Source organism: Halichoeres trimaculatus, unplaced genomic scaffold, assembly GCF_033239565.1.
Source record: "Halichoeres trimaculatus isolate MK-OKI-2021-1 unplaced genomic scaffold, fHalTri1.1 fHalTri1_scaffold_7, whole genome shotgun sequence".
In the NCBI taxonomy this organism is placed as follows: domain Eukaryota; kingdom Metazoa; phylum Chordata; class Actinopteri; order Labriformes; family Labridae; genus Halichoeres; species Halichoeres trimaculatus.
This window is the reverse complement of record NW_027437185.1, coordinates 8,738,410-8,750,234: the sequence shown is the minus strand read 5'-3', so window position 1 is coordinate 8,750,234 and position 11,825 is coordinate 8,738,410. Positions and strand designations below refer to the sequence as shown.

The 11,825-nt window shown below is 39.0% G+C and overlaps 1 protein-coding gene across 1 annotated transcript; it reads right to left on the bottom strand.

Annotated features, from left to right (window-relative positions):
- Positions 1-511: 511 nt before the first annotated feature.
- On the bottom strand, positions 512-8,120 carry LOC141793899 (macrophage mannose receptor 1-like). The gene is made up of 8 exons (XM_074674769.1): positions 8,084-8,120; positions 7,598-7,788; positions 4,839-5,058; positions 4,257-4,601; positions 3,911-3,946; positions 1,771-1,806; positions 1,490-1,587; positions 512-1,310 (listed from the first exon to the last, which is right to left on the bottom strand). Exons 1-8 carry the CDS (start codon positions 8,118-8,120, stop codon positions 1,167-1,169), a joined length of 1,107 nt encoding a protein of 368 aa, XP_074530870.1. The 3' UTR covers positions 512-1,166.
- Between the last annotated feature and the right edge of the window lie 3,705 nt (positions 8,121-11,825).

Genomic DNA, 11,825 nt, shown 5'->3' with positions numbered 1-11,825 from the left:
AGAATCTAAACTTAGCAGAGACATAAAAAATCTTGAAGGATTATTTCAAAGCTGAGAGTTTCAGTCCAGCCTGTTCTGATTCAGCTCTTCTAATTTTAACAAATGACGTCTTCATACATCCTCAGAGGATCAGAGAGTCTTACCTTAAACCCTGAAAGAGCCTGTCAAGCTCCTCATAAAGCAACGAGCAGAGATGTCTGGATGTATTTTACTCCAGACAGAAACACGACTCTCAGTGAAGCTGCAGTTGAACTGATCTGCTCTGAGCTTTCATCTGAAGCAGTTTACACGCTGGACCAGAGGATAACGTTTGAGAAGCCTCAGACGGGGGGATAATGGAAAATGCAAATACACAAACTGCAGACGGACACATCTAAGTACAGTCATTAGGCTGATGCTTAAATGGAAATCTGACATGTAGAGGAATCCTTCACACAGTGGGTCAGATTATTGAAGGAACAGCGTGTTGTACAACTCGTCAGCGCTTTCAACAACTTTCTCCTGCAAATGAGACAAATAAATGTGGACACCAGCAGAGACGAGAGCATAAAACTTTCATTTAAGAAGTGCAGAGTCACTGCAGAAGAGCTCAGAGGGTAAAATATATTCTTCATTTTATTTTAAAGGAGTGCTGTGAGAGTCAAACTCTCTTTTTCTAAACCTAGGAACAAAATAAAAGATGGCTGACAACTAACTGCTTTCACCAAAACAATAAAATAATTCATAACTTTCCTTTTCAGATGAAGATTTGAAAATACAAAGTGAAAACTTTTACCTTCCCTTTCTAAACTCGTTTCCTTTTTGCATTTTCTAAGTCAGATGTGTGTTAACACATGATAAGTTTTGCCTGAAACTTATCAGGAACATAAAGTTTTAACTACATCCATTTATAAGCCGGGCCTGAAAAATAAAGCTTTGAGACTCTGCTGAAGGATTTTGTTTTCCCTGTGTGTCCTGACATTGAGTGGTCAAAAAACTGAGAGCAATAAGCTGAAGACACCACAGTTTAAAAACAGAAAATTTCTAAGACGCACCACCAGACTGCTTTACAGTGGAAATGATTTAAAGGCAGTTTATCGTTCGATTTTGAGAACAGGCAACATGAACATGAAAAACTTCATTGGAAACTATTTCTTTCATGAAAGCAGACAAAATTAAAGACACGGTTACAGCTCATCTTTTCTTGTCATCCTTGGTCCCCTCTTGGTTTTCTTCTTCTCCTCTTTGTGGAACACCTTTCCATCCGCCTGCTTCCTCCAGCTCAGTTTGACGCTTTCATTCACGCCCTGATCCTTCAGTTTCTGCTTCAGCTGAGACACAGAAACATTCATCTGATCATCACAGACCACATCCAGCCTCACAGAAGGATCTGTTACAGCAGCGCAGTGATTTACACACAAGTCTTAATCAAATATGACCAAAATGTCAGCAATGACGACCAGTAAACGTGACCTGGTTGTGTTTTTGATGTTCAACTGTAAAGATTTACCTGCTTCAACATTTCCTCCATCACTGCTGGGTCATTCAGATTCAGATTCTTCTGTGTCTCCATTTTCACCTTTATCACTTGTTTGAAAACTGGAGTCACTTAAAAAAAAAAAGTAAGAGTTAAAAATATAGTTCATCTGGAAACCAGACATGGTACAAGTCTCTTTGTGTAAGTCCCCGTCAAGTCTTTCAAGGTTTCAGTGAAAAATAACAAAATGAATATGTTACAGTTCCATCTCTGATCTAAATCCTCTGCATCTCACTTCTATGGGAGAAACCCACCTTTCTGTCCTTGCGGTTCTTCTTTTGCCAACAAATCTAATAGCAGAAAAAAAACACAACAATGCAGGATGTTCATATGAAATACACATATTTTTTAAACCTTCAATTATTCATATGTGGTACAAATACCTGAATGCATCTGTCTGTAAACTGATCAGCAAGAGATCTTGACAAGACTTGCTGTATAATGATGTCATCACACACTCAAAAAAGGAACTTTGGTGTTTGTTCAATCAGCATAAATAAAACATGTAGCTTCTACTAGATTATTTCATGTTCAGTGGTGAAACATGATTAAATCATGTTGTTTCAGCATGATGCGCAAAATTGTTAAAACAACAAGATCACTTTATGTTAACTCAACCTAATTGGTTTAGGTAGGAATCCCATCTGCAACGCCTCTCCAGAGCAGGAGGTGGCAGTAATGAGGCCCTATTCATCAGAGAGCAGAGCCAGAGGATAACCTGCACTGTAAAAATCAGTCAATCAGTTGAAGTGATATAATTTTTTTAATGAATCCATCTCAATATTTAAGTTAAGGTTTCCAATGTATTTTTGTGGATCATATTAATTTGAAATTCTGTGTTGATACAACTAATAAAAGAAGTAGTTGGACCAACTTAAATGAATTGCTTCAATTGGTCACACCTAAATAAATTAAGTTCTTTGAAATGAAATTAACAAGTTTTATCAACCCAACTTAATAGGTCAGATAAATTGAATATTTTAATTCTTCTCAAATCAATATTTTGCATCGATCCAACTCAAAGTTTTAAGTTGTTTCAACTCAATAATCTGCAAAACCTAAAAGGAAAAACCGTGGGTGAGGAGGGAACACTGTGGATATGAGACTCTGATGAACATTAAGATACCACGCAGGGACAGTGTGTCTGTGCTCCATGGCAGCTGCCTGTCTGTGGGACAGTGTGCTAGCTGGCTGTCTAAGTGGCTGTCTGGCTGGCTGTCTGTGCTACACAGCATAGGCTGCTTGGCTGTGCCCCATGGCATTGGCTACTTGGCTCTGCTCCACGGCATAGGCTGCTTGTCCTGGCTGCCTGGCTGTCTGTGCTCCATGACAGTGAGGGCTCCAATTAAAATACTCTCAGTAATGGTAATTTGAATATAACTGAAGACAAAACCCACTTGGTCATTTCTGATCATAATTTTAGCTTATCAGCACATAAAATATCAAACATGCCAAAAAGTACATGGTCCATGCCACAGGGCACAGACAGCAAGTCCATGCAATGTGAAGCACAGAAAGCTTGTGCCCTTGGCAGGTTAACATCTTAATGTACAGCGGGGTCTTATATCCACTGCACTCCCTCCTCACTCACGGTTTATTGCAAAAGGTTTATTGCAGTCAAGGCAACACAATACAATTTAGTCTGATGAACATGGGTTTAGTTGTGAACTCTTAGAAAATTTCAGTAAAATCTACAATGTGTATTTGAGTTACAACAACAAACTTTTTAATTTGAAAAAACTTCAATATAACATGTACATTAAGATTAAATAAATTATCTAGATCTAGATAAAGATATTGCGTGCAACTGCTAAAATTAATAAAATTGGGTAAATTCAACAAAACATTTTTTTCAGTGCATAAAGCTCTCTTTACTCCTGATACATGCCCAAAGCTCTGGCCAGAAGGGCCTCCAGAGCGCTGGCCAATCAGATGAAGGGGATTTGTTGAGCAGGGAGCCTTACAGCAGCTGCAATTGGTTTCAGACAGGGTCTGAAATGCAGGTTTTCTACAACCCTTGTGTGAGAATTTTTTTTCTTTTATAGGTGTAAATCATGTAAAGCTTTTATAGAGGTACTGTATTTTACTAAGAAAGCACAATTCCTCCTTTTTGAACAACAAATACAGTGTAGTAAAAAGGTATTGATGACTTATTGATCTTGGACAATCAATCTATTTGATTGGTGAATCCCCTCAAGTAGTCTGCGTAGGTATATGTGACAAACACTGCAGCTGATTTGCTCACTCTGTGTGAATCACTTGTGTAGCAGAAGCAGAAGGGGACACTTATCTTGTCTGAGTTGGGTCTCAAGGCAAATTTGTGTGAACTACTTGAGTCCAAGTCTTAGACTTCAGTTCCCATCTTTGCAATGAGTCCTCTGTGAAGGCACCTACCTTTCTGTTCTTGCAGTTTGTCTTCTGATGCCAAATCTGCAATAATATATTGATTGATTGAGCAGGAATAAACAAGAAACAAGCTCAGTGTGAACAAACACAATAGAAATCAGGATTCCAAATCTGAATCTCTGACAACAACTTATTGGGTTGTGTTAGTAAGGTTATCTGTACTGCAGAGATTCCTAAAATGTATTTTCTACATGTTGTTTTATACCTGTAGTTGCCCTCAAAAGTATCAAACCCATGTTGCCAATCAGGCTAAAACACAGAGGTTACAACTGTTTTTAATACAGCTTACCTCTGTAGCTGGTGAAACCTATGATCTTTCGCAGTCATAGCTTACCTCTGTAGCAGACAAAAGCTCTCTTCAAGTCACAAGGCCAGTCCTCCCAGCTTCCATCACCAAAGTATGCTGCTACACAGGCCTCATTTTTAAGATTATTATTGGGCTCGTTTGTTTCCTGTCTCCAGTACCTAAAGGAGGAGCTACTGCCATCCACCCACTTCCAGGGCTCTCTGGAAAGTCCGATCCAGACTCTGCTTTGTCCAGCAGGAACCAGCTCTTTTATCTTCTGGTTCTCTGCCATGTTCCTCACACTGGCCAGGTCTGTGTGGTTTTCTCTGCAGTAGCTCTGGGCCTCAGTCCATGACATGGAGGTGGGGATGGGGAAAAATGTCACATTTGACCCTGAAAATGGATCACAGTAAAATAACTTTACATTCCTTCTGTCTCTGTAAGTAATATTGTTCACTTTATGCATGTAATAGAAACATAACACAAGTCCATGAGCTTGGTTTAAGAAGCTGTATGGATCAACAGACTTTATGTAAAGCAGCTTCATGGCTCTGCTTTGAAAGATAACCACAGGGCTCAGGCCAGTCTGCTTTGAATGTTACCCAGGAGCCAGGAGGTGAGACAACCAACCTGTGACATTACTGCAGATAGGCTGGTACTGACGTTCACAAGGAGCGTCATTCCATTTCCCAGCAGCATACATAACTACACAGTGCTCTCGACCACCTAGGTTGTTGGGTTCCTCAGGATGCCAGTTTCTTAACTCATTCTCGCCAGGTTTGTAGAAACTCTCATCTGACAGGGACCAACTCCAGCTGTTCATGTCACCATACAGTCCGATCCAGGCTCGCTAAGAACAGAAGAAGCTTCACTGTAAAACTCTGATGTAAATCTACATTTCCACAGTTCTACTGTTTAATCTGGCAGATGCTTTTGTACCACACAAGCAAAACTTTAGACAGAAGGGAAAACCCTAGTAAGTGCAACAAGGTTAAATGGCTGCAAGCACTTGCACAATTGTAAAAAAATATATATTTTTACATGTAGAATGTAGCCATGACTAACCACAATTAATCACTGCAACAATTCAACAATATACTTGAACCTTGCACAACATTCAATAATCAGTGCTGAACAGTCAGTAAGAGCTGGGTCTGAGACCTTCTGAATCATTCTGCCCCTGAGGACAAACAGGAGAAGGGTCATATTAAGTGCCTAGGTGTAAGTGTGCCTAAGTAGAAATGGACTCTGTGGATCGTACAGTTAGGTTATTTCTTCCACCATTCGGGAAGACCAAAGGAGAAGAGTCTGGCTAGAGATTTAGAGCCTCGCTGGGCTGGGAGCACCCAGCGTCTTTCACAAGCAGAGAGTAGTGGCAGAGAAATTTACAGCAGAATCCTCCCAGTAATTTACTGTAATCTGGTATTACAGTATAATACTGTTATGAACAATGCATTCTGGGAATATTAACATTTGCCTATGGTCCCAATGGTTAAATACTCCCACTTGCATTAATTTACCATATTCATCAGTATAACACACAGGCAGTAGTAGTAGTATACTAGCTTGAGTACCACTCCTAAAATACTATAAACATTGTCCCTACAGTAAATTACAGTGCACTAAGACAACAATTACTGTATTTCCACAGTACAGTACAGCAGAGTACCAGTGGAACTGCTGCCAGTCAAATACTATTTTACATTTAACTACATTATTCTGTAAATTCTAATACAATAGCTGACAAAATGTCTGTAATTTACACTGAAAAATTAGACCTCTGTCTCAATGCTACAGCCAGGTACTTCACTAGTTGGATTTTGGTCTGCCCATGTGGAAAAGCCGGATATTAAACCCGCTGCTGATCTTTTACATTTTCATGATAGACAGATTGACAAAACAAGTAAAAGAAAGCACAAATGAAAACTAAGAAATTAATATCCATTTTAGAAACTTTAATTATTAAAAGCCGTCAATATTTTATAGTGTTTGTTTTTTGTTCTACTGTCAGTAGAATGAATCAGCAGTGTAATAACATAACGATCCTGCCACATGAGCTGCCTTTAGTGTGTCCATCAAGTGTTTAATTTCAGAATTGCTGCTATAAAAGTCAAGCCAGTTGAGGAAATTGAGACCAATTCACAAAGTTTAATCTAGTTGGTTGGGAAACTCATTCATAACTTGATGCAATAGTTTTATGACCGCCTAACCAAACTTGTCTAGGTTAATGAGAGCAGTTCATTAACTCTCTCCTCGCCATTGATGAGATTTTCTATCAATTTGCGTTTTCACCGTGTTATTGAGAGAGTGACACGGAGATGAGAGAGAGACTGGAGACTCCGTGGAAAGAAAGACTGAAAGGGAGAAAGGGAGACAGCGGAGATTCACAAAAAACAGAGAGACATGGAAATGAGAGAGACAGCAGAGACTCCATGGAAAGAGGCAGAGAGAGACAGCGCGGATTCAGAGGAAACAGGTGCAATCAAATGAGTTCATTTGAGCAATGTGAAAGTGTTTATAAAGAGGGTTAAACTGATATGATGATAAATTATTACTGATATTTGTAAATATGTAAAGTTGATAAGAAAAATCCTGTGTCCTAGAAGACGTTTTGTGTAAAGTTTGGGAAAGTTTGTGAGAAAGTTTGTGAATTTTGGCATATATTTAAACTGATTAGTATTATTATTGTTACCATTAATATTACATTTTACTATTTTAAATGCTGTGTCAATGTTTATAAATAAGAAAGAGTCAAAAATGTAAATATGCAATCAGTTTTATCTTCCTGAAGAATGTCTTGGATAAAAAAAGCCCTTTTCTCTTTTTTTTTCTTTTTTTTTTTGTTCGAAATGATGTTTTTTCATGAAAATTACCAATATTTAAATATTGATTACTCAAGATTGAATGGATATAGAATAAAATAGGTTTTTGTGTTTACAAGGTTAAAGTCTCTTCTTTCATTTGATGTATTCAATGTTTATATACCTCTTACACAATATTTTCAGTGGGCCTTCAATGATGAGTGAGAATGATCAAAAAGGCTGGCGCTGGCTGGCAACTTATTACTAACACTGTGGCGGGGAAAGAGTTAAGATAAAAAAAAAGGAGTTCAGAAGGAATCCACTTATTACAGCAAAGAATAAAAAAAAAACTCTGTAAAAATATTTTATTTTATAATGTTTATCACAGGACGAACACACGCACACACCTCAGGACACTTCAGCGTGACCTGATGAGCATATTTTTGAACTACGGGAATAAGTTGGAGTATGACTAAACAAACAGTTGAGCACAGAGTCACAGTTTAAGGAGCATTTGACAGTTTGCCTGGAGCAGACACAAAACTGCCACTAACTGGAGCAGCAGTGGGAGACAAAAAGTTGACTTACATAGTTGTATCCCCCGTACTCCACTTGGCTTCTGTCGGCCATGCTGTTGAGGAGCTTCACATCATCCATGCTCTCCACAGTGGCCAGGTCTGTGTATTTCTCTCTGCAGTAGCTCCGAGCTTCAGTCATGGTCTTCAGCTCATAAACAAAATGGTACTGACGTCCAACATGTGCATAAGCAGCACACAGCCCTGCAGTGACCAACAAGCTTCATGATAAAGAGATAAAGACCAACATTGCACTCAGGTCTCCTTAGATTGAAAGCCTGTTAATGCTAATTTCATGAACACTGAAAAGAAAAATGCATTTACCTCGACTGCAACAGCTGACACTACTTTTAAACTCGCAGGAGCTCTTTTTCTGACATGTTCCATATAAAGCTTTGTTTGTAATGCATGAAGGGCTGTTTTAGTGGTACTGTGACAGTGTTTTAGACACAGTGAACATTAACACTTTATAAATTGATAAATAAAAAGAAGCACTTGCCTGATGCAGTGATGATGATCAGGAGGAATTTATCCATCCTTACCCGTTTACTGTTCCTTCCTGTAGTCAGTGACTGAAGATATGCTGCTGTTGAAATCTCTCTTTGAGTCATACATTAACTTATCTTATCACACTTTAGGACTCATGTAAGGTCACATGGTCAAATGATTTGCCTATGTAAGCCGTAAGTTTCAGCTGTTTGCTTTGCTGTCTGTTTATCTATGCTCTGAGAAACATTTCCATTTCCTGGTCGGCTGGTATAATGTCAGAGGTTTCCTTTACTGATGATGTTTTTGTTATGTCTTATTACCTGGCTTTGTAAAATACTTAATTCTGATTAGTCAAAACCCCTCGACAATGGTGATGGATTCTGCAGAAGTTTCAGGAATTAAATGGTTCTTCTCATTCATTGTTAGTGTTTCCAGAGTGACCGACAGAGAAGCAGTAAAAGAAACTGAACAACACAGCCAGACCAGTCGAGCCTGGTAAGAAAGAGATCAAGGCCATACAACAGACAAACAAGCTCTCAAGAAAAGGGGGATTCAAAACACCTGAAATGCTCCATTTAAAGCAAGGAGACATTTAAAAAGCTATGTTAGAGATTGACTGGTGTTGAAGAGTGACACTGTTAACTGGAGACTTTCAGCAGCATGCATCCCTCTCAAATGTTGTATAAATTATCTTTAAATACTTATTTACTGAAGACATGTGGACATATAAATAAAAACTAAACCAGGATGCATTCCCAAAGACTTCAATTGTGTTTTAACAGCTGTTGTAAACCAGTTACTGGGTCACTCTTCAAACCGTAACACCAGGACCTGACAGAGACACATTCGCACTGTCAGGCGCAAAGAAGACCAAAGTTATTGTTTGAGTGAGGAGAGAGCACGGCAGGCCCCTGACAGTGATCCTCAGCTGAAAACAGTAAATTCTTCTTCTCTAGATTTATGGCAGTTTGCAGCCAACTTATACAGGCCCATATCACCACCTGCTGCACATGAGGGTGGCAGGTACTTTAGGCAATGTTCTAAAGCAAGGGTCCCCAAACTTTTTACCGTCTGGACCAAACAACTTTTCCTTTCTCTGATGGGGGGGCCAGGGTCAGTTTGTAAAAAAAAAAGTGTGACGATCGCAGAGGTGTCCAAACGTAAATATTTATTGTTTCTAAGAAAGCCATGCATAACCACATATTAATAACCCTTTCTGGGATCTTGACAGGAAAAAAAAAAACAGAAAATAAGTAATAACAGTATAAATGAAAAATACAACACTTTTGATAAAATAAATAGTAACTAAATAACCCTTTTCAGGTTTTTCACAGAGAAAAAGACCACAAGATATTAACTTTCTTGTAGACGCCACTGTTTGGATCTCTCTCTCATTAACTTCACTGTGAAACAAGAAAGCAAGCAGGCTAATAAACCAAACTAAGTGATACAACACCTACCAGCACAATACAAATCTCTACAAGTAAGGTTGTAAAAAAGTATTTTTATTTTTTTTTTTGAGGGAGGGGTTTCAGATAGGGCACAAACTGCAGAAAGGGGGAATAGAAAGTTACGTTCTATGCATGTGTACGTCTCGATCACGTGACCAGACTGAAAAAAAAAAATAAAATAAAATAAATAAATAAATCACAATTTGCCTCTGGTATTGTTTAGGGGGCCAGGCAAAATGTGGAGGCGGGCCGTATCTGGTCCCCGGGCCATAGTTTGAGGACCACTGTTCTAAATGGGTCTTAATAAATATAGATTCAATATGTTACATTACTCATACTAAACCTGTGTCTTTAAAAAAAGAGAAAAGGAGCCTTTCTTTCTGTTTTATATCTCTGCACTTAAACAAGTGTCTCTCCATGAAGCTACAGTTTTTACATTGAATCATTTAACATAACATTTTCCAACCTTGTTACCTCGGCTATTACACATCAGTTAATGAAGCTAAGCTCCAGAAGCTAATGTTAGCTTAACTAGAGCCCTTTCAACAGCAGCTAACAATGATGTATGAACAGCAAAGAACAAAAACTAGAACAAAATAGGCCAATAAACTCCCAACACACAAAGAGACATGATGAACAACACAGTTAGGATCTAACAATAGGCCAACTTAAGCTTATGCTAGTGATGTTAAAGATGAATTTTCCTCCAGCAAAGTGACAATATGTTGACTCAAATCCAATGTCAGCTTAACAGACATAGACATACTTGTTCATCTTATTCATTTTGATATCATTTTGTGGTCTACCGAACAACTTTATCCACAGAAGAGACTTTTCTTTGTTGAGATGTGGCTTAAGAGGGTTAAAAGTACTTTCTGTCACCCAGCCTCTCAGGATACTTTTGTTGGAGCTGCATGTACCCCAAACTTAAAATCTCACAAAAATGTCATAAAACCGAATGAAAACTGAGTTTCTGAATTACATTTCAGTGGACGTCCGGGTAGAGAATGTACAAGTGTAATAGAAGGCTATACGCACTGTCATTGGCTCATGCATTTGAGGGCGGGACTTAGCCACAGGTCAATTAAGAATCTCAATTCATCTGCTTTAAACTTGTTTTCTATGACAGTGTATCATGTTGTACTTCCTAAAAACTTGACAACAAAGTGATTTATTTATTTGTTAGTTTCTCTGCTGTGTCACAGATGTCAACACAAGACAAGCGCACTGTTCAGAAACTGAGACTAACAGACTGAAGTACGAGGCTCCAAAATCTCTTCACTAATCGTCTCCAACCATTCTCACCACATGAAACTGTGACTTTGGAGGATTCTGACGTGTGTGTGTGTGTGTGTGTGTGTGTGTGTGTGTGTGTGTGTGTGTGTGTGTGTGTGGACTGCATCATTGTCAGTTTGTCTACACTTGGCAAAGCTTAGCTTGACATCACACACTTACACACACTCACACACACAGATTGTAAACGTCTGCATCGTAACACTCCTTGACGTGACCTTATTATCACGCTGGGAGATCATCGTCTTCACCAGCAGCTCAACATCTGCTGGACCTGCTGCTTCACACAACATGAATACACAGACAGAAAAACACACACACTCTCACACTCTCAGATGACAAACCTGTGTGTTCATAGTCTCTGCATGAAAACATAAACCTGTGAAAATTTCACAGACTGTCACATGGTGTGGAGCAGCTCAGTGGGGGGTGGAGGAGGTTTGACATATTAATCCACAATCAGCATAAAGACAGTGATCACACTCCACTCCTTCAGTCAAAAAATCACGAGGAAACGTTTCACGAGGAGTGAACTGATGACAAATCTTATCATGGAAATGTTCACAACACGCTGAAGTATTTAGACGTCCACAACAGAAAAGACACAAGAAAAGCTACAAACTCAACACACTGAGCACAGAATGACAAACCTTTACCTGACTGTCTGAAAAGCATTCAGCTTACTTGTCTTACTTTTCCTCCTGATGGATCCACTCAGAGTCACTCCATCAGCCACACTCTGGAAAATATAACCCACATTATGTCCACTCTAATTGTGTACATTTACTTTCTCTTCCACTTTAATGTTTCCTTTTCTCTGTGCTAACTACAGGCTGCAGAGAACAGTGACATTTTGGAGGAACAGATCAGTGAAGGCACTTTTTTTTTTTTCCTGCCACAGTGAACAAAGTGTTTCTGTGATACCGGCTTTTCTCTGGTTCTCTGGTTTCCTCCTTTAATCCTCGACTCTCTGCGTCACAACCAGCCCACCTTCTGAGATCAGGGGTG

Bases quoted from the DNA above. Each gene is read 5' to 3' on its own strand.
- LOC141793899 (XM_074674769.1), bottom strand. From the start codon at position 8,120: ATGGATAAATTCCTCCTGATCATCATCACTGCATCAG. The intron at 4,602-4,838 runs GTTGGTTGTCTC...ATCCATTTTCAG, and splicing joins TATCTGCAGTAATGTCACAG to GGTCAAATGTGACATTTTTC. The intron at 1,311-1,489 runs GTAAATCTTTAC...TCTGTGTCTCAG, and splicing joins TGGAGGAAATGTTGAAGCAG to CTGAAGCAGAAACTGAAGGA.